This window comes from Pan troglodytes, chromosome 10 (genome assembly GCF_028858775.2).
Source record: "Pan troglodytes isolate AG18354 chromosome 10, NHGRI_mPanTro3-v2.0_pri, whole genome shotgun sequence".
Classification (NCBI taxonomy): domain Eukaryota; kingdom Metazoa; phylum Chordata; class Mammalia; order Primates; family Hominidae; genus Pan; species Pan troglodytes.
Window position 1 is genome coordinate 75,589,999 of NC_072408.2, and position 23,176 is coordinate 75,613,174.

Below are 23,176 nucleotides of genomic sequence, written 5' to 3' on the forward strand. Positions count from 1 at the left end.
TCAATCATGTCAACATTTACCAACATTTGAGTAGGTATACTCTTTAAGAAGGTATATTATACTGCCTTCAAAATACTTATTACCTGAGTGTTAACTATCATCTTTCCTCCACCTGAGCAAGCACCAAAAATGTAGCATCTCTTACCAGTCACAGAATCACCGTTCAGCGTGGCGGGGGGCGGTCTCCATTTTACAGATAAAGAAACTGAATGTGTGGCGGATTTGAATCCAGGGCTTCTGCCTTTTTTCTTTCTTTTTTTTTTTTTTTTTTTGAGACAGAGGTTCGCTCTGTCACCCCGGCTGGAGTGCAGTGCAGTGATGTGATCTTGGCTCACTGCAACCTCTGCCTTCTGGGTTCAGGCGATTTCTCCTGCCTCAGCCTCCCAAGTAGCTGGGATTACAGGTGCCTGCCACCACGCCCGGCTAATTTTTGTATTTTTTTTAGTAGAGATCGGGTTTCACCATGTTGGCCAGGCTGGTCTCGAGCTCCTGACCTCAAGTGATCCGCCTGCCTCAGCCTCCCAAAGTGCTGGGGTTACAGGCATGAGCCACCGTGCCTGACTGCTGCTTTCTAAATATCATTTCACTCCCACATTTTTCTCCCATCATGAAAGTGTGTATCAGGTTGGTTTCTCTATAAAAGGAATTATAGCTGAACTAGAGCTGGAGGAGCATAACCACCAGCCCAAGAGGGAGGGGAAAAGCCGGAAAGGCCTTGGGCAGGGAGGTGGCTTGGGTACCTGGTTTGACCACAGTTAGAATATCATGATTGTGTTTTGTTAGTCTTTAAATGATTTTGAGTCTGATACTAAATTCTGATTTTAAAAACTATTTCAGCAAGAGATTTACATTAAGGCTCATGAACTAATTCAGATTTTTGTTCGTGTCCCTTCAAAAATTGCTATCTTAGAAAAGTTAGAATTCAATGCCCAGTTGAAAAATTGCTTGGGGCTTGATAGCAAATCAAGTTTCATCTTATATACTTTTATTTGTAATATACCAAAGTCATTTTTGCAATATTATGTACTTTCAAGTATATAATTACTGCTTCTTTAAATACAAATGATCAAGATATTCAGATTATTATGAGTTTTTTTTGGTTATCTATTGCTGCTGCACAAATTACCAGATTTTATAAGTGGTTTAAATAAGCCTCCAATTTGTTTATATTAACATGTATGATTTTGTGCATGTAGAATAAGCTTGGCATAGAAATGGCCTAAATGCTCCTGTAGCTCTTCATTCCTTTGTCGTTCTCAGTCTCCATGCCAGTATGTCTCATTTCTAGATCCCATAGAACTTTCAATTGAAAGTAATAACCAAGGCAACTCACTTTCCATGAGTAATACACCATACTTCTAGAAATCAGCGTATATTACTATCACACTGGGGATTAAGTAAAAAAAAGAGAAAGAAGGATGGGAAGGGGAGGGAAGGGGAGGGGAGCGGAGGAAAGAAGAAAAGGAAGGGAAGGGGAGGGAAAGGGAGAGAAGGGGAGGAGAGGGAAAGGAGGGAGGGGAGCGGAGGAAAGAAGAAAAGGAAGGGAAGGGGAGGGAAAGGGAGAGAAGGGGAGGAGAGGGAAAGGAGGGAGGAAGGTAGGAAGAGGGGAAGGAAGGAAGAAAGGAAAGAAATCTGCTCACCAGAGTTGCTATTTTTTTTTCTTTTCTGTTTAGTGCTTTACCCCTTAATTCTTACAGGTAACGGTCTAATACAGGGTAACTCTCATAGTGGAGAACTTGAGAAGCATTAGTACTTCAAATTGAGTCCTAATGGTAAAATTGTTTTCTGATAAAAAAAGGTAGTTTGTAGTGCTGTTAGGAGGTAACATAATACTACCAACCTTAGGATCAATTCAAGGTCCAGTAAAAGGAATGTATCTGGAATTCTCGATTATAGACATGAAAACACTCTTCTGTCAGTGTTCAAAGTGAGCTGGGAGGTTGCCTACGCATTAAGACCTAGCTTAATAAAATGACTCAAAGCCCTAGGCAGTTTCTGGGAAGGACTGGGAGTAGCAGTCTCCTGGCACCCCTTGTTCATTCATTCATTCATTCATTCAGTACCTACTATGTGCTAGGCTTTGAGGATATAACAATGAATTTTTCAAACAAATTAAATAGACCTTGGCCTCAAAGAGCTCACATTCTACTAGAGAAGGCACACATGGAGAAGATTATAATACAATGTTGTAAATCCAATAGTAGAGATAACCAGTTTATTTTGGGGAGCAAAGAGAAAGGGTCCCTAACCCCAGACTGCCTGCGAAGAGGTGAAATGGAATTGAATGGGATTATGGTCAGCCAAGGCTTCCTAGTGGAGCTGCTACCTGAACTGAGTTTTAAGAGGGGTAGGAAAGAAAAAATGTAGTGGGTCATAATGGCATTCCAGATATGGGGGACACAAACAGCTCTGTGTTTATGAACTACAACCAGTTGTTGACTTTTGTTTCAAGTGGCTCCCCTTCCCCAGTGCTGTGTGGACGATGGACTGAAGAGGAGAAGGCTGGGAGCAAGGGACCAGTAAAGCTGTTGCAGCAGTGCAGGTGAGATATGAGGCCTCAACTCTGCAGTGTTGACAACCATAGAGAGCAGAGAGCAGAATTCATCAATATTTATCAGCACCAATTTTTTTTTTTAAGACAGAGTCTCGCTTCTTCACCCAGGCTGGAGTACAATGGCGCAATCCCGGCTCACTGCAACCTCTGCCTCCCGGGTTCAAGCGATTCTCCTGCCTCAGCCTCCCCAGTAGCTGGGATTACAGACATGCACCACCACGCCCGACTAATTTTTTTTTTTTTTTTTTTTAAGTAGAGATGGGGTTTCACCATGTTGGCCAGGCTGGTCTCGAGCTCCTGACCTCAAGTGATCTGCCCGCCTTGGCCTCCCAAAATGCTGGGATTACAGGCGTGAGCCACCATGCCTGGCCAACACCAACCTTTAGTTACTTGCTGAATACACGGGATTAAGGAGGAAGAGAAAGTATCAAGGATGACTCCCAGGTTCCTAGCTTGGTGGTCCCAGTAATTGAGAGAGAGAATGCAGCAGGAAGAGCAGCTCTAGGGGGAACAGGATGAGTATCTCCACATGATGGGTTTGAGGTACCTGTGAGTCACATCCAGGTGGATGTGTCCTGTGGGCAGTGGGACGTGAGTCTGAAGCTCAGGCAAGAGGCTAGAGTTACATCTTTGGAGTCATCAGCCTAATGGAGGACTGTGGCATCCAGGTGCCAAAAGCTAGGGAAACTTGGCTCTGGAGGGAGAGGGGCTTTCTTAATTGACCTGTATGCTTTGAAGCTCTATAGAGACACAATCTTATCCCTTCAGGCCTGTATTTTCTTGGGCCACTAAGATGTGGTTACATATTTTCTCTCACATCTCCTAGAACATTTGCAAAACAATTCCCAGTCCTATGATCATTTCTCCCTTCTTCTGAGAACTACTTACTTATATATGGCACTTAATATCTATTCACATGTAGCACTCATGGTGAGGTTTTTTTTTTTTTTTTTTTTTTTGAGACAGAGTCTTACTCTGTTGCCCAAGCTGGAGTACAATGGCACTATCTCGGCTCACTGCAAACTCCGCCTCTAGGGTTCAAGCGATTCTTCTGTCTCAGCCTCCCGAAAGGCTGCGATTACAGGTGCCCGCCACCACGCCCCGCTAATATTTAGTAGAGACAGGGTTTCACCATGTTGGTCAGGCTGGTTTTGAACTTCTGACCTCAGGGTGATCCGCCCACCTTGGCCTCCCAAAGTGCTGGGATTACAAGGTGTGAGCCACTGCTCCTGGCCTTATGGTGAAGTCTTGTATGTAGAAGATCAATAAATGTTCATCTTCATTGCATATATTCATCTGGTTCTCTGTATACAAAATGATCTTCTTTTTGCAGGCATTTTTTTGCTTCTCAAGTTTTAACTTCTTACACATTTTAAGATTACTTCAAGATTAATTTGAGTGTAAATGAGCAGTACTTGTTAGGTAAGTGTCTTCCATTCATCGTCAAGACTGAATCATTCTTTTCATTATCACCACATATTGCTTATTGTGGAATTTGGAAACATCCATTTCTCTTCTTCAGGAAGATCATGGAGTTTCTCCAATCAAGGTCCCACTAGAGTGAGTTAGGGTTGCAGTAACCTGGAGTGAGCAATCCCTGATTCCAGGAGGTGATGTGGGTTGAGTTTCACATTTTACTTTATTTGAAGAGTATGTGCAAAAGACTCACTAAAAATAAGAACAAACTAGGCTTTGTTGCAGCTGAGTGGTCTGGCAAATTTCTGTATAGAGGAATCATTGGGCATGAAGGATTTGGTACTGGGATAGAATCCAATTGCCCTTGGAATGGAAGTAGAATATCCTTTTTAAGAGCACTGAAGTTCTGGGATTTCTCCGGAATAATCACCTTTGTGATGTGTGGATCATGTCCAGGGACTGTAACCTGAGAAGAAACAAGAGACAATTATATGAGTGACTTAAGATGGTTCGTGGTGCCCACACTGAAAACACTGATATCCACCACTAAAATGCAGCCTTTGTGCAATGCATGTAACAATCTACCAGACCTCTGGGCCAGCAACAGATTTGGTCCTGCAGGCTGAGTTATCCAATGCCTGTTGACAGAGACCAGCGTTGTGAATGCTGTTGCCAAGAATTACAAAATGAAATAAGGACAGATGGGTACCTCATCTGGCAATGTAAGTCAAGAGAAGGAAGCAGCAGATGTTTCTGCCACCATTCTTTTCATGGGGCAGAAGGGTAAAGAGATAACTGTTTCCCTTTGTCCCAAGTGTATATTTAACATCCTCCTTGGATATCAAGATTATTTTCAAGTAGAATTATTTTCTCAACTTACTAATTTCTTTTCAGCTGACCTACAAGCCTATTGCTTCTTTTAAAAGCTTTTCTTTCTTTCTTTCTTTGCTTTTTTCTTTTTTTTTTTTTTTGAGATAGAGTCTTGCTCTGTCACCCAGCCTGGAGTACAGTGGCTCAATCTTGGCTCATTGCAACCTCCGCCTCCCGGGTTCAAGCGATTCTCCTACCTCAGCCTCCCAAGTAGCTGGGATTACAGGTGCATACCACTATGCCCAGGTAATTTTTTGTATTTTTAGTAGAGACAGGGTTTCACCACGTTGGCCAGGCTGGTCTTGAACTCCTGACCTCAAGTGATCCACCTGCCTCTCAGCCTCCCAAAGTGCTGAGATTACAGTCATGAGCCACCACATCCACCCTCCTTTAAAAGCTTTGATTTTACCTGGTTTTGTTCATATCAGCCTGAATCTTTGGTTAGGCTTTTTTTTTTTTTTTTTTTTTTTTTCAGTGGAGGAAATGATCAGGACAAGACAAATGCTAAACTAACTACAGGCAATGTCTACTGAGAAATGCTTTTATTATATATGGTGGAGAAGGGAAAAAATGGGGAATGACATTTACATAACCACTCATTGGTATGTATTTTACACATTCATTTCAATGTCCAGAGTCTTACCTTCAAATATTATCCTAGAACTAATATCTAGGGTCAATGTGTACTGTGTTAGTCTAACTAATGGGAAATGAACAATTCATAACTTTATTCTAAAGGTGTGGCTTATTTATGAGGTTGCATATAAGTAATTAGATTCACTACCGGGAAAATCATATTTTTAAATAGAATAGAAATATCACAGTAAATAGGAGGAAAATAAAGGGCCTTTTTAGACAAAGATTCACAGTGAGTTGAGATTTTTCAAGCTCTATCCATTTTCTCGGCAGGAGTAGAAATTCCTAAAAGGATTAGCAATTGATAAGCCTCACATCTAGGCACCTTGGGGAGAACCCATGGAGCATGGAGGCTCTGAATTCTATAGTTTTGTAAACTAAAACCATGTTTTTTCCATGATGTCCTCAAGATGAAATAATAAAATACCAACTCAGTTTTCACTACAGAAGAGATGACTACCTTCTCCCAGGATTAGCTCTATATAGAATGACTGCTATGGTTGGCATGAGACCCACTAAGCAAAATAGAAGAATCCTGAATTTCTCAGAGAAACTCACATCAAAGAGAAAGAGGCAAAATCTGGCCAATTATATCAATACTTATTCATTTAGTTCTTTCACATAAATCCACTCAGGCTCAAATTAGTCCATGCTTTCCTGTCTTAGGATGAAATGACTCAGAAATATATATTTTATGGAATTAAAGACTGAAATTTTACTTGCATCGATTGAAAAAAGGGGTGCAAAATATGTTTATCATTTGCTGAATACAGTGTTAAAATGTGTGAATCAGATTTCACTTATAAAATGAATTCTAAGGAACTTTATCCAATTCATTTTTTATAGTAGAAAGTGTATGCCATGGAATGGGTGTCGTATCGTATCCTGGGAAACTATAAACTACCTTTGCTACATTGCTTATTCTTTATTATTAATTGGGTTACATTTTAATCATAAAAGATATCACAAGAAATAGAATTTGGCTTCCATTTTTTAAAAATTGCCATCAGGGAAAAAATATGAATTTTTGTGTTTTTTTTTTTTCATATAATTTCCACCTCTTCCACCTCCTGCCAATTGCAAGTCTGACACCATCCTTTCTTTCTGTCTCGATGGATCTACTTTTGAACTTCCTAGACTTATTTTGGATTCCTTCTGGGTGAATAAGTATTATGAGTTCTATAATATTTTAATAACAATAACTAGCATTGCATACTTACATTTATTATATAGGACCCAGGCAAGAGAAGGAGATAATACTCTCCATATTTGTTGGTTCTATAGGGGCAGATATGTTTTCTGTCTTGGACTTCCACAATTACATTGGGTAATGGATTTCCATTCTGATCAAAAACTTGACCCTTTACACCTGCAAGACAAAAATAAAATTAAATATTAATACCATATTTTATGGCATATAAAAATTATTACAAATATTTAAGGACAATATATGCAATATTTATTAGCTAACTCAATGTTGTGAGTTAATATTAAGTGTTAGAGAGGGAAAAAAACTTATTTTTGATGTAACTTAAAATACAGTCAAAATTACTAATCTGATTTATAGCTTAAATTTGTTCGTTGTTGAATAGCCCATTTATATTAGTACGTATTATCACAGTGAGAGAACACAGATGACAACCTAAGATCCATTCCTGTCACTTCCAAGTTATTTACTCAGTCACCAAACTGTACTACAACCATTGGTGGATTCCATAAAATCCTAAATAAAAACGGTGTCAATGTATTAGTTACAACAAAATATTTACGTGTGCGAGGGACTCAATAGTTTTGTCTTGTAGTGCAACTACATGGGAAGCAAAATTATAATCACAAGGCTTCTTGGAAGCATGGAATCGATTGGCCAGTAACAGCAGCCAATATTTATTGAGCACTTAGTATATTCCAGGCTCTGTACTAACTGCCAAATGAGCATTTTCTCATTAAATTCTCATATCAGCTCTGTGTCATCAATTATTATCATGATTTTACAGATGAAAAAAACTAAGGCTCTGGCTTATTAAAATAACCTCCTCAAACTCACACAGCCAAAGAAGTGGCCCAGCCTAGCCGTCAACCCATGATAGTCTCGACAGCCCCTCTCAAAATTTCAGGAGTACAATTTTTAAAAAGCCATTTATATTTTAAGACCTTTCTTATTTTAGATCCTACGTGTCACATCTAGTTTGTTTACTCCAGCGTCAAATCATATTACCCTAAGGTGAAGCTGCCTAAGTCCCCAATAACATAAATGAGAATGAAGAGCTACAATAGTAAGATGATCTTGAACTCTCCCCAAACAGTTATGCTCAATAATTATTTATTAGGGCAGAAAAATATGAGGCACACGTAACAGTTTCCCCCAGAAACGGTTAAAGTGAAAAATAAAAATTTTGGCATTTAGCAAAACAATGTTTATCTTGAACTTCAACAAACTTCTATCTGACCTAGGTTGCCTTTTATTATACTTTCTGTCCTGTTTAGTTCCTGACTCTTCATTTTTTGTCTCCTGAGGAGGAAAATGCCACATTTCCTTCTCCCTTTCTCTATACAACTGTGTAAACTTCTATTTTCACTTCGTGTGTTCCTCTTTGCCCTCTCTTTTTAAAACACAGTTCCATTTATATTTATTCCTACTGCTTGATACATATCCTTTTGATGTTTAGGTAGTACCCAATCATAAATTGGTAATAATTTGGTAACCTGATTATGCATTTATTCCTTGGGTTTCAGGGGCATTATTTTGTTTTATTTAATTAATTAATTTACTTTTTGTAGAGATGGGGTTTCACCATGTTGCCCAGGCTTGTCTTGAACTCCTGGGCTCAAGCAATCCACCTGCCTAAGCTTCCCAAAGTGCTGGGATTACAGGTGTGAGGCACCACACTCAGCTTCAATGGCATTATTTTGAAGAGCTATTTACACTGTGCCCCCCTTAGGAGGTCCTTTGATATGTGATAAATATAGCGTGTACCCATCATTATAGCTTGGTGTGACAGAAAGAACCTAGTCAGGTTTTGATTTGAATTCTAGTTCTCGAGTCACTGAACATTCCCAAGCCTCAATTTTATCACCTATGAAATGGGGATAATATACCACCACCCAGGATGGTTGTGAAGATTAAATGTAAGTAACACAGAACAGGAGGATCAACAAACATTAATTCTTGCTTTCCTTTCTTCTTCTTTTTTTTTTTTTAGACAGGGTCTTGCTCTGTCACCCAGGCTGGAGTGCAGTGGTGTGATCAGGGCTTACTGCAGCCTTGACTTCCCATGCTCAAGCAGTCCTCCAACCTCAGCCTCCCAAGTAGGTGGGACTACAAGCACACACCACCACACCTGGCTAATTTTTGTATTTTTTTGTAGAGGTGGGGTTTCGCCATGTTGCACAGGCTAGTCTTGAACTCCTGAGCTCACATGATCTACCTTGGCCTCCCAAAGTGCTGGAGTGCAGGGATTATAGGTGTGAGCCACCAGGCCTGGCTTTCTTTCCTTTCCTCTTATTTGGATTAAGAATAACTATGTGGTGTGGCGGGGGGAGAATATATTAGATGAATTTCTGGAGTCTTAATTCAACTTTGTTCCACAAAGCAGGAATATGTGAGGGAAGAAGCTATGCATATTATTTCCTTTTCCAGGGCTCTGAGCTAGTTTACAGTCTTCATGCCACTTAGAAAATCCATGCGTTTCAGCAAGGTAACTTGTGCTGGATGGTGTTGTGTCTGTTGGCATCTTTTGTATTTTTTGTTGACTTCCCCAAAACCAACCAAATCGAAGAAAATCAAGTGCATAAAAAATGAAGCAGAGCTATCATTGAAACTGACATTACACAATTTTTGGGGGTTTTTTTTGAGATGGAATTTTGCTGTTGTTGCCCAGGCTGCAATGGCGCGATCTCAGCTCACCGCAACCTCTGCCTCCCGGGTTCAAGCAATCTCCTGCCTCAGCCTCCTAAGTAGCTGGGATTACAGGCATGCACCATCACGCCCATCTTATTTTGTATTTTTAGTAGAGACAGGGTTTCTCCATGTTGGTCAGGCTGGTCTTGAACTCCTGACCTCAAATGATCTGCCCGCCTCAGCCTCCCAAAGTGCTGGGATTACAGGCGTGAGCCATCGCGCCCGGCTAACATTACACCATTCTTTAACATTGGAGCTAATGATGAAATAGAATTCAGGGTACTAGTAATGAGTAGTTGGCAGAAGACACCAAAAAAAAAAAAAAAAAAAGTCATGGTACCCTTTAAAAAAAGGCAGCAAATTTCTTCTTGGCTAGAAGCAGTTACACTTTAATAGAACAGATTTGACTTTTTTGACAGTCACATGACAGTGATTTTGGATGGCCTCAGGGACTTGAACAACACCTATGTATCAGTGTGTGCTGCAGCTGAATCAAGGCTCCAGTCAACCTGCGGTCTGCCTACCCTCAAAGATAGAAAAAGGAAGAACAATTTGCATTTGAAGAAATGTCTGAAAATCTTCATATTCCAGTTTGACCCTCATTCGTCATCCCCTAATAACCCAAAGATTCACTTTCTTTTTTTTTAAATTGAAGTCTCCCTCTGTTGCCCAGGCTGGAGTGCAGTGGCACCAGTTCGGCTCACTGCAACTTTCATCTCCCGGGTTCAAGCAATTCTCCTGCCTCAGCACCCCAAGTAGCTGGGATTACAGGTGCCCACCACCACACCTGGCTAATTTTTGTATTTTTAGTAGAGATGGGTTTCACCACGTTGGCCAGGCTGGTCTCGAACTCCTGATCTCAAGTGATCCGCCCACCTTGGCCTCCCAAAGTGCTGGGATTACAGGCCCAAAGACTCACTTTCATATGACTCTTACCTAAACCTAAAGATGGTTCTTCCAGCTATGGAAGCCTGGGGTATGTGAATATCACTGTTACTGGGCAAACACAGACCATGCTTATGTATGGAATTTATATTCAAAGGAAAACCCCTCCCACCAGCCAAATAAAAGCGTGCTTTAGCTTGTATATGTCTTTACAATATTTTGTCTACATACCACCAAACCTTTTACTTAAGAGGGAAGTAATTGTTTTACCAGAAAATGTGATTTATTTCTATATGCTGAAGTTGAAACATTGAAAAAAAGACTGGTAGACCCTAAGAGACGCAGAGAGAGCCAACACTATATTAAAAAAAAAAAAAAAGGAAAATTTGAAAAACGCTCAGATACAATACAAATGAGAAGACATAAAATCTGAGATATAAATTCTGTGGCCAGATGGGGAGATACATGGGAGAAATGTAAAGCTCTTTTTCCCTTGGAAATGGATTAGAGCTTCATGAATGAAAAGTCTTGGCTGGGCAAGCACTAGAATTCTGCATCTGTTGGCCACAATTTAGAGTCGGAGCTGGGACAGTACTTAGGAGACTGCTTGTTTGTGCCCATGTCCCTACCGCATGGTCACAGTTGCCTCCTATTTTGGATGTGATGACAGATCCACATCTGTGGCCCACAGGCTTCTGGAACTCAGCACATACCAGATTCTTTTATGCCCAGGTTGCTTAGGTTTCTGGATGCTGTGAGCCATTCCCTTGCTCTCTAGGTTCAGATCTGCTTTGAGGAGTCCAGGGGAAAGACAGGGCCGCAGCAGGCAGGTAACACCGTGTCTGGCTCATCTTTGCTTCTCCTCAGAGACAGGGACAAGCAAGACATTTTAAGCCTCTAGAATTCAGACTTGCCCTCCTTTGCTACCTTGGTTTTAATGTCTGCCGACACCCTCATCTCAACTTGAACCTAGTAAATCATCCTCTAAGCAGGACAACACAGCACCAAGGGGCCCGAGTTTCATTTGAGGTCTGCAGTGAGTTCTAATTAAAGGAATAACACCACTGAAGCCTTAGAACAGGCTGGTGGGAGGCAAGGCTGATGCTATTACTCTCAACTTTCTGTTGACTACACTGAGATTCAGACAAGTGCTTGCTCAAGATTGCAAACATCGCCAGATGACAAAACAGCTTGGGCTCTACCTAAGCCTCTACCCTCTTGGCAAGGCCCTTCCACTAAAGCAGAAGGCCTTTCCTTCCCAGACAAGGTGGCTCAGAGACTTCCAGATGGGTCAAAACCTCAGAAACTCAGAAGCATCCTAGCAATTGGTAAAATGGAACCAGTAAATGCAATGCAGTTTGACGAATATCAATAATGTCTTTAAACCAAAGCAATACCAATAAAGGGGTGTTTGCTGCCATTCTTCACAAACAAAATATTCATTAGTTTCTTATTGGGCACTAGTAGGGAGAGAACCTTTCTATTAAGTTCTCTGTATTGGTATTTTGAAATATGGTTTCATTATTAAACCATGTTATGCATCTGTCTTAAACCACAAGGGGGCAGGGTTGATGTGCCAATATATGTATTTTTTGAGTGAGTTGTTTGCATCTGATTATAGAGACAGGCAGATAAACATTCTTTATAAAACCTAATGCAAATGGGCTGGGCATGGTGGCTCATGCCTGTAATCCCAGCACTCTGGGAGGCCGAGGCCAGCGGATCACCTGAGGTCAGGAGTTCAAGACCAGCCTGGGCAATATGGTGAAACCCTGTCTCTACAAAAATACAAAATTAGCTGGGCATGATGGTGGGTGTCTGTAATTCCAGCAAATTGGGAGGCTGAGTGGGAGAATCACATGAACTTGGGAGGTGGAGGTTACAGTGAGCCGAGATCATCACACCATTGCACTCCAGCCTAGATGACACAGCGAGACTCCGTCTCAAAAACAAACAAACAAAACCTAGTGCAAATGGACTGGTAAGCCTTCCAAATTATTAAAAATAATAATAGGTATACTGCAATTTATATTGCCCTTTCCCTGGCAATATTACATCAACATGATACTTCAAAGCCCACCTTAATTCAGTGCTTGGTAAATAATCTTTACAGCTAGATTGAGGTTCTGAAAATAGTAGTGCAGTTACACAGAGCATATTTGATGTTCACTTGCACGCCCATACCCATGTTGATACTGGTGAAGAATGAATTTCAGAAAAGGATAGGCAGAGCCAGTCACGGTGGCTCACACCTGGGATCCCAGCACTTTGGGAGGCTGAGGCAGAAGGATCGCTTGAGCCCAGGAGTTTGGGACTCACCTGGACAACATAGCAAGATTCTGTCTCTATATAAAATTTTTTTAAAAATTAGCTGGATGTGGTGCTGTGCACCTGTAGTCCTACTTACTTGGGACACTGAGGCAGAAGGATCACTTGAGCCCAGGAGTTCAAGGTACAGTGGGCAATGACTGTGCCACTGTACTCCAGCCTGGGTGACAGAGTGAGACCCTGTCTCTAAAATAATGATAATGATAATAATAGTAATAGATTAACAAACTAAAGGATCAATAGAGGTAGAAATATAATAGAAATGTTAGACTAATACATGACATGCCTCATGAGGAAAATCTAGTGGAGAAAGAATTACCAGAATACTAAGCAAGAGAGAACCCAAGACAACGTTTGATGACATAATGAAGAAGGTGAAAGTCCCAATAATAAGTTTATAATCTTTATTAAGATGCTGGTGAGAAAGAACGATATTTCATAACATCCCCTATCATAGGGAGTCAACCTAGTCCATGAACGACTCAGCCAGTTAGACATAGCCCTGTGAGTTTACCAGTAATCTTTGTGTACTTCTCTTCAGGTCAGGGGATGGAGGCTAGGGATACAGGTATGAAAGAGGGCAGGGGCATCCCTTTTAGGGATGTGTGCCGAGGAAGGGTCCTAATCATCCTTGCACTCAGCCCTCTGGCCCTGTGCTACCTTCCCTCATCCTTCTCCATCTTCTTTGTAGCAGGAGGAAAGCTTTGCTGTGAATCATGCAGAAAATTCCAGGAATTATGCAGTTATGCAGTAGGCCCATGCAGCAAACCTTTTCAACACACACACACACATACACACACACACACACTCACACTCTCTCTCTCTCTCCATGTGGTATCATAGCTATTATGCCAATTCCTGATATGTTTCTCTCCCCAAGCCATTCTGAATGGAGAAAGATAACTTCACCTCTGTAAATATAGAAGAGCCTTCCACACCTTGCCCAAAGAGACACCACCTGGTTAATAAACTTGAACTGTACAAGATTCCATCATCATCTCTAGCAGTGTGTTTCTCTAGTGCAATGGCTTTCTAAGTATAGCCGCTGGACCAGCAGCATCAGCATCACGTGGTAAGGTGGTCCAAACAGAAACTCCGGGTTGGGGCCTGGCAATCTGTTTTAGCAAGCGCTCCCGGTGAGTCCGCTGCACGTTTGAAAGCTACCACTCTCTGCCACATTTAGTCTGTCTATCTGTGATAAGGGCCAGCCAGCCTTCAGCAAACAGGCTAGCAAGATTTCTAGCACCAGGACATCTGGCAGAGTTCAGAGGTGAGAGGGGTTGAAGGTAATGGTGCTAGCTCACCACCCCAATTCTGGAAAAAATGCAAAGTGGTATGTCCAGTGTTCTCAGGGTCCTTGGTACTGCGTGGTGAGTGACAAGCAAACATAGTATTTTTCTAAATGGGAGATGATGTAACAGAGTAGCAGCCTGTTTTCCTGATATTTTGCCAGATTTCTAGATCATTCAACATGTAAAATTAGGGGGACTCTGGATGTTTGTTTGTTTGTTTTTGAGATGGAGTCTTACTCTGTCACCCAGTCTGGAGTACATTGGCACCATCTTGGCTCCTTGGCGGAGGGAGCAACTTCTGCCTCCCGGGTTCAAGTGATTCTCCTGCCTCAGCCTCCCAAGTAACTGGGACTACAGGCGTGTGCCACCACGCCTGGCTAATTTTTGTATTTTCAGTAGAGATGAGGTTTCGCCTTGTTGGCCAGGCTGGTCTCGAACTCCTGACCTCAGGTGATACACCTGCCTCGGCCTCCCAAAGTGCTGGGATTACGGGCATGAGCCACCACGACCACCTGGTACTCTGGATTTTTATACCCTCATATTAAAGGAACATGCATCATGCTTCCTTTTCTATGAATGAGTGGGCACTGCATTTCTCACACACTGCAGATACTCATGCAGAGAGAATTCTTAACCATCAGATCTGGCACTGAAATGAGGCTATAACTACAAAGCATAAATAAAGGCTTGCGTTTAGTCAACCCAGAGGTCTTGCCAGATGCTCTATTTTGTATTAATAGGGAATTAATAAGAAAATTTTACAAACCTAGGTGCACCTGCTTTATATATTCAATTAATGAGGCTTTGTTATTATTCCAAAAGGATGGAAGCTTCTCCTCACGAGGATATTTACAGCATGACAGCTCCAACGTAATTTCAAAACACTGGGCCCAGATGTAGTTGTAATCTTGCATTCCACCTAAACACAAGCATATTTAATTTTTGTTAGGGTCTAAAATTGGAGTGGAGCCAAGTATCACGTGCCTCGGGGACAAATGAATCAGACAGCTACATGTAAACAGGAAAAAATGAATTTGACATATTAGCTTGTAAAATCAGGGCTTGACATTCTATTACCCAGGCGTGACTAGACAATCCTAAATATTCCCATATGGGTAACTGGATCAGAGCCGACTGAAGTTCAACTGTGCATCAAAATTAAGTGACGGGTGAAGGAAGGGTCCTTTTTTGTTTTTATTTTTTGAAATCCTACATTACAAAAATGATTCTTTGAATTTCATTTCTTTCTTAAATTACATTTTACACGGATATAAGCTAGAATAAGATTCCTTTAAAATATTTCTACAAATCATTTATAAATACACTTACTAAGTAAAGCTAAGCATGCTAATTTGGGGGAATCATGGACCAACATTCACTATTGCCAGGTACCATATGAAGTGCTTTGTATCAGCTCATTTAATCCTCACAGCAATTGCCCCTACTTTACAGATGAGGAAACATGATCACAGATGTTAAAGAAAAGTGCTCAGGGGTTTTGGCCAGTAAATGACAGACACTGGAGTGCAGGCCACCTTCCGCCAGCACCTGTGGGCTTCCCCAATATGCCAGAGTGCTCCTGGGGATCAAAGAAAGAGTGCTGCACTGCCTCTTAGAGGTGAACGGCCCAGCCCCCTGTGGAGCCCAGGCTGCCACTGCTCATGCTGACTTTCCAGTTCTCTCCTCTGGTCCCTTACTTTCAAAGGGTTTGTTTTAAATAGCAAAACAGGCATGCATTATGGATCCCTAGCAGATAGCCAGAACTGAGAATGCCAAGCGTGGAGGGGGCAGTTCTGGATAAGGCGGGTCAGGCCTGGCCAACAAAACATCCAGGCCAGGCCAGGCACATTCTTCTGGGCTCCTCAAGTCAGCTGGCTTCACCTGTTTTTTGTCTGAGAAGGATACACAGCTCACACACAGGCACACTGGGGAACAATTCCCAGCAGCAACCGTTTCTAGCTAATTTCCTACACATCTGGATTTGCCTTTGAAAGTTAGACAGTGAATATGAAGGACAGCTCTGCCACTGGACAGGATGGGCCCTTTCTTAGCTACAAATTGTGGAGAGCAGGGATGATGCAGAAGCCCTAAGGTAGGAGAGGGGGCTGTATCTTGGACACCAGAGAGAGGTTTGGAATGCTGCCTGGACCTGCTGCCTATCAGTTGTGGTCTATGCTTATTTATATTACCTGGAAAACTGACAGAGAGCCACCCAGGCATAAAAATACCAGCTTGTGCAAGATTACCTGAAAGCCTGTGCATCCAAAGTGACAATTAGGGAAGGCACCTTTGGAAGTGGCCTGCACGCAGAAATGCATGCCGCAACTTGCTCTTGGTGGGGTCAGGCTAACGAGTCTAAAAGGGAATGTTTTCCCCTGAGGCATGGAAATCCAGTTCCAGTCCGTCTCTCCTCCTGTCCTTCCACCCTAGGTCCCTCATACCCCGGGTTTCTGTTTATATTATTCCCTCTAATAAGAATATCTCTCCTTCCATGTTGCCTACATGGCAATCTCATCCTGTCCCTTACCCGGCTGTCTTATTCCAAGATTGGAGAACTGGGGGCCCTCCTCCCACTGTATCCTGTCTGAAGAGCTCTTTTGTTGAGCCCGCAAAATGGCTTTAAAATCATGATACTTCATGTACAAATTCAGCTTCTCTTTACAAACTGCAAGATCTGGCAGTATTGGCTCCCCCAGGCTGCATGACAATAATTAGCTAGATCTAGTAGCAGCTGTCCCTGTTAGATGGGATGTAAGCATCACATTTCTCCAAGCTCTTCACTACTCCCTATTGTATTTTGGCTCTGCGCACCCTTGGGGTACACTGCACCTTCTCTAAATCTGTTTTTATTCTAATTACACTGCTATCACAATTACTTATCTGCGTGTCTGTCTCCCCTATTCAACTCCAGGGTGAGGTGTGTGTCTTGTTCATCTTTCAGTTCCTGGCTCACAGTAGGCAGACACAGAATAAGTACCTGAATGAATGAAGAAGGCCCTTGGTAATGAGGAACATGTCTGAGCATCTCTCAAACAATGAGTCATCTCCACTGCTGTTATGATATTAGCTGATAAGGACAGAGTGAAGGGCCCATTGTGCCTAAAGTTCTTTTAACAACTGCTGGATCAAAATAAACCAGCTGGCACTTCTGGGTGAAGGCAATAAGGAGAATGGAAGAAATGAAGAGAAACTCACCTTGGAGTGGATACCAAGAGTATCCATTTGTAATACCATTAGGAAAGTTCATTTTGTTTTTACACTCGTCTCCTTTCTTCATGTTGGGATTTCTTGAAGCATAGGTATGTGCAAGATATTGAAAAACATCATCATCAGGCGTTAAGCTTCGGGAGTATAATGCCCCAGTTGCTGCATTTAAAAGATGAACCAAGACCTTTAAACTGACTTGAGAGTAAGAGGAAACACAAACACCATATTAGCAAAGACATAATCGCATCACACACACATGCTCTAATTTCCCTAGAGAGAAATCCTTCATCCACCTCCTCTATTCTTCTTTCTACTTTATAATAAACATATGCAAGGTGATAGCCCCCAAATAAGTCAGATACAAATCCAAACTCCTAAATCAGCTTAAAAATTAAGTGTCCTCTTAGTCACTCTTGCTAATTTCTGGAGGTAAGGACAATTTCTTTAGGTATTATAGGGGTGAATAAAGCTACTGTAATATTTTGGGTCCTCATCCCACAGAGTTTTAAGAAGAGTCAACAATTATTGTTCATATATGATTAGCAAAAAAAAAAAGTGAGTTGTTCCGGTTTTATGTTATTTTAGCCATGTTGTCTCTTGTCAGAGAATCAAAATCTGACTATTTAGATCGTATTTTCTAGAATCTAAATTTCACTAATTCACTGATGCATGTCCAGCTGTGGGTTGTCAGTTCAGCCACACTGCCCATCTGCTGTTGAAGAATCACAGGAAGGATGGCTAGAGTTGGGAACATGAAGCTCTTTTCACCCTGCCAGAGAAGTTAAGAGGGGAAGGGAGAGCTGATCCCCATCCAGAGGCAGAGAGTTTTCAGCCCCACTCTGGACTTAAGAAGCCAGAACCGGGCCCGCACCTGCTTACCTTGAACACCATTATCAAATGGGTAACTGGCCACGAGGGCACCACCATGGAGGTTTGCAGAGAGGACAAACGTCTCTGTTTTCAGCCACTTCATGACTGCCACAGTTTCAGGCTGCCTTGAGACATTATTATATTCAAAAGCATCGGGGAAATTTCGATTCAAGTCATATTGGTTATAATTTTCCCTTTAAAAGAAAGAATATTTTAGGGCTTATTGATAGGGCATGAGGGAGTGGATTCTTACAATGTCTTGCCCTTTGGTTTAGGCTCCAGGTGTCTTTCCAAACGTGAGTATGGGTGTGGTGGATGGCTGCCCTGGTGGCCTGCCATGACCCACACCTGGCACTTACATCCCATGGCATCCCCTGCCTCGTGATCTGCTCTCACCAATGAGATACTAGCTATTGTGATGCAGGCAGAGGTTTGATAAGTGTTTGTATTTGGGACTTCTGCTCTTAGATGCTCCCTTTTGGGACCTTGAGATCCCAATGGTCGCCACGTGGAGAGTAAATTGTCTCAGAAAGACCAGAGCTGAGCCCCAGACCTGTGGCACGGACAGTAGCCATCCCTGCTCTGCCCTGCCCAAATTCCTGACCTATGGAATCAACAGTAAATAAAAAGGCTGTTGCTTTAAGTCGCTAATTTTGGGGTGGTTCGTTAAGTAGCAACTGATAACAGAAACAACACTAAACACGTTACACAAAAGTACTTGTGAAACATGGAACAGCCATGTTTAAATATATTTGAAAAACTTAAAATTGGAGGGAATCAAGTGGTGAGATTTTGTTCAGCTTTGGTAAAGCAAACACATATATGTAAATTGCATACATATGAATGTATATTAGACATCTGAGAAATTCCAAACCTCCCAAGGCAGCTTGAAACAAAATAAACTGTTTAAATCAGAGCTCCTTCAAGACCCGTTCTTGGTTATGGTTAGTTCTTGGACTACTGGCCTAATAAATCAACCGGTCATTACCAAGGGCCTGGGTGCTCTGCCAGGCCCTGCGGATCTAACAATGACAAACACAATGGACGGGATTCCTGCCTGCAGGTAGCTTGCAGTGTAGTGGGGAGAGAGACATGAAGCAAGAAATTAGATATTAAAAGTTGTGCTCTGACAGTAAAGTGCCAGGTGATGTGAGAGTTTATCAGGGGATCTAGTGTATGACAGGTCGAGAGAAAGAGTCTTGGAGGAAATGCTATTTAGGCAGGGAAATGGTGTGTGTAAAACGCTGAGGTAAGAAAGCACCTGGTAGTTCCAGGAAGGAGGCCTAGAGGGGAGGAGGCAGGGGAGAGAGGAGTGGCAAATGAAGATGGAGAGGCTAGGTGGGCACCGGGGCAAAGTAGCCTTATTTGCATTTCTTCCTGCAAGCCGGAGGCAGCCCTGATGTGCCTTGAGCTTTGGCACATCAGCGACATGACACCGGCTCTGAGGGCTCTCACCATGACACATCTCCTCTTGCCAAGGCCAACAGGTGCCTGTCGGGAGCCTTTGTGTTGTGTTGTTTGTTTTCAAGTAAAGATAGACCAGCCCCTCTTTACCTTCCGATGCTGTAATAACAGTCAGGCTTTTTGACGGCTTCAAATCCATCGGGGTTCATGGAAGGCATGATGTGTATCCGGGTACTATTGATCAGATTTGTGATTTCAGGGTCTTTGCCATCACTGGTTACGAGATAGTCAATCAGATGGAGCAGCAGCTCCCGCCCAACAGTCTATATGTGTTAAAGAGAAAAGAGGACATTATTAGGTCAGAGGCAATAAGGAAAGCACTCCCTACAGTACAAATTCCCCAATAGGGGTCTCTACACATGATATCTCAGACCCAAACTAGTTTGTAAGATCACTCTTTCTCAAGCATGCTTATGCTCTGCCAAGTGGCGATCAGGTGGCGATCAGTCCTGGGGTGTGCTGAAAAATGCTAGTAAGAGTGAAAGTACCTATTTGTAAATAGTTTACATATTGCAAAAATGAATTAGAGTGGAATGCTGCTGCTGCTGCTGCTGCTGCTGCTTCCATTTTTTTTTTTTTTTTTTTTTTTTTTTTTGAGACAGTCTCAACTCCGTCACCCAGTCTGGAGTGCAGTGGCGCGATCTTGGCTCATTGCAACCTCCGCCTCCTGGGTTCAAGCGATTCTCTTGCCTCAGCTTCCTGAGTAGCTGGGATTACAGGCATTTGCCACCATGCCCAGCTAATTCTTGTATTTTTAGTAGAGACGGGGTTTCACTATGTTGGCCAGGCTGGTCTTGAACTCCTAACCTCAAGTGATCCACCTGCCTCAGACACCCAAAGTGCTGGGATTACAGGCATGAGACACTGCGCCCGGCCGCAATAATGATTCTTACAACATTTTTCATTTGGTTGCCTTCCAAAGTATCTTCTGGAGTGGTAGAGCAAGAGGTCGAGTTATAGAGAAGCACAGGAATCACGTATTTCCATGAGAATGCATGGTGCATATGAAGCTTATCATGTATGTATTGGTGGATAACAGACTTAAAATCATCACATTGTAGATTTTTTTTTTTTTTTAAGACAGGGTCTTGCTATGTTGCTAAGGCTGGCTTCCAACTCCTGAGAAACTTCATATCATTATCACTTTTCTAGATATATATTTCTAATATATATTAAGTAAAAGCATGACTATTAAAATGTTAAAAACTGTCATATCCACCTAAATTAGCTTGCATTATCAATAAGGCTTGGGAAACTGAAGGCCTGTGAGAGATCTTGCTTTATAATCCCTCCCCAGGAGAGAGATTCATTATTTTTCTTATTTAAAAAAAGTAATTTAAATGTCAGCCTTATCATAGGAAGATCTGCTTGGACTACATCAAATTCTCCCTATCATTTTAGGTTCAAGGAATCTGCTTCAGAAGAACAGATGTTGTTGAGGGGTTAGTAAATGAGAACTCAGGGGCAGCAGGTGAGAAAATCAGGAGAGTGCTGCAGGCACATTCATGTAGACACTGTGCAAGAAAAGATTTCATGGAGCCTCAGAAGAATTTCCAGTCATGATTTCACTGTAGGACTTCAACATTGTGACAAAGGATAAGTGATCCTTGGATGACCACTTCTCACTTGATTCCCTCACTGGCACATAAAGAGACCACATTTTAAACATTTGTTATCCTAATGAACATAGAATAATTGAAATTGGGACTAAGAAAATTTGGGGCTGGTGGCAGTGGCTCATGCCTGTAATCTCAGCACTTTGGGAGGCTAAGGCGGAGCCCAGGAGTTTGAGACTGGCCTGGGCAATGTAGCGAGATCCCATCACTACATAAAATAAGAAATTAGCCAGGCATGGTGACACAGACCTGTGGCCCCAACTACTCAGGAGGCTGAGGTAGGAGGATTGCTTGTGCTGCCCAGGAGGTTGAGGCAGCAGTGAGAAGAGATCGCACCACTGCAATCCAGCATGGGTGACAGAGTGAGACCCTGTCTCAAAAAAAAAAAAAGAAAGAAAAAATTGGGGATATATGAATTATAGATTCATAGGCAACCATAAAATTTAGAGTCAGATTATGTCCAATCCTGACTTCAACTTTTTTTCCTACTCATTTTTTATCTTCCTCTTCCACTACCTTGATTTTTTTTTTTGAGACAGAGTCTCACTCTGTCACCCAGGCTGGAGTGCAGTGGCACCATGTTGGCTCACTACAACCTCCGTCTCCTGGATTCAAGCAATTCTCCTGCCTCACCCTCCCAGGTAGCTGAGATTACAGGTGCCCACTAGCATGTCTGGCTAATTTTGATATTTTTAGTAGAGACAGGGTTTCACCATGTTGGCCAGGCTGGTCTCAAACTCCTGACCTCAGGTGATCTGCCTGCCTCAGCCTCCCAAAGTGCTGGGATTACAGGTGTGAGCCACCGTGCCTGGCCAGATTTTTGTTTTTATAGTCAAAATTGTCACTGGAAAAAGTCCTTACAAGCTAATAACCAAAAAAGTCACTTATACCCCCCACTGGGTTCCAATTTTAAGATATAATAGGTTTTTGAAGGTCCAGCACCTTTGGAAGTAACCTTGATGAGCTATTTATGACCTCCCCTAAAGCCAGTGGGAGGAGCTGGTAACATAAAACTGTGACAGTAACTTTAAATGTGAAAAGGGGCTGGGCGTGGAGGCTTAAGCCTGTAATCCCAGCACTTTGGGAGGCCGAGGTGGGCAGATCACCTGAAGTCAGGAGTTTGAGACCAGCCTGGCCAACATGGTGAAACCCCATCTCTACTAAAAATACAAAAATTAGCTGGGCATGGTGGCGAGTGACTGTAATCCCCACTACTCAGGAGGTTGAGGCACAAGAATCGCTTGAACCTAGGAGGCGGAGGTTGCAATGAGCCGAGATCGCGCCACCAGCTTGGGTGACACCATCTCGAAAAAAAACCAAAAAAAATGTGAAAAAGATCATTGGTTTAAGAAGCTTTCTCAGAAGGGTTTGGGGAGGAATAGGTACAGGAAGGTGAGGAGGAAGTGACCAGGAGTCCCATAGTTCCTTAAATGTCTAAATGCTGGTTAGAGGCCATAGTATGGTTCAATCGGCAAAAATCCCTGGCCTATCTGAGTCCCAAGTCAAGAACAGAGAGGAAATGATATCAGAATCCCCATGTGACTCTAAATGTGAATTTGTCTCTTAGGTATCTGAATCATACATTCTCCAGCATGCAAACAATCAAGACATGAGTTGGCAATGAAATTCACCCAACCGAAAGAAAGTGAAAAGGAAGAGTAAAGAAACCATGATTAGGAGGCTAGGTTGAATTGGTATTCTGTTAGATACAGAATTAGATTAAGCAATCTTGGTAGTATGGGTATAGAACAAAATATAAAAGTTGAGGCCAGGCACGGTGGCTCATGCCTGTAATCCCAGCACTTTGGGAGGCTGAGGTGGGCAGATCACCTGAGGTCAGGAGTTCGAGACCAGCCTGGCCAACATGGTAAAACCTCGTCTCTACTAAAAATACAAAAATTAGCCGGGCATGGTGGTGGGCACCTGTAGTCCCAGCTACTCGGGAGGCTGAGGCAGGAGAATCGCTTGAACCCGGGAAGCAGAGGTTGCAGTGAGCTGAGATTGTGCCATTGCACTCCATCCAGCCTGGGCAACAGAGCAGGACTCCACCTCAAAAAAAAAAGAAGTTGAGGGAGAAATTTTCAAAGTGTTAATTACTTCACATTTCATAGTAAGGGGTCATAAAATACTATCAAAAGTT

General features: G+C 42.4%; 1 protein-coding gene across 13 annotated transcripts in view; it reads right to left on the minus strand.

The window, feature by feature from the left end:
• Window positions 1-2,201: 2,201 nt before the first annotated feature.
• CPM (carboxypeptidase M) overlaps window positions 2,202-23,176 on the minus strand; it is a 76,638-nt gene continuing 55,663 nt past the window's right edge. For 7 of the 13 annotated variants that reach the window (XM_016923842.4, XM_009425804.5, XM_063786908.1 and 4 more), the window contains 6 exons: window positions 19,511-19,683; window positions 17,966-18,150; window positions 17,075-17,245; window positions 14,646-14,798; window positions 6,697-6,845; window positions 2,202-4,436 (listed from right to left, as the gene is read on the minus strand). In XM_016923842.4, the coding sequence (XP_016779331.2) occupies window positions 4,194-4,436; window positions 6,697-6,845; window positions 14,646-14,798; window positions 17,075-17,245; window positions 17,966-18,150; window positions 19,511-19,683 (1,074 nt within the window). In that variant the 3' untranslated portion in view covers window positions 2,202-4,193. Of the gene's footprint in view, window positions 4,437-6,696; window positions 6,846-14,645; window positions 14,799-17,074; window positions 17,282-17,965; window positions 18,151-19,510; window positions 19,684-23,176 lie in introns of all 13 variants that reach the window. The other 6 variants (XM_016923841.4, XM_063786913.1, XM_016923843.4 and 3 more) reach the window with 3 other exon arrangements.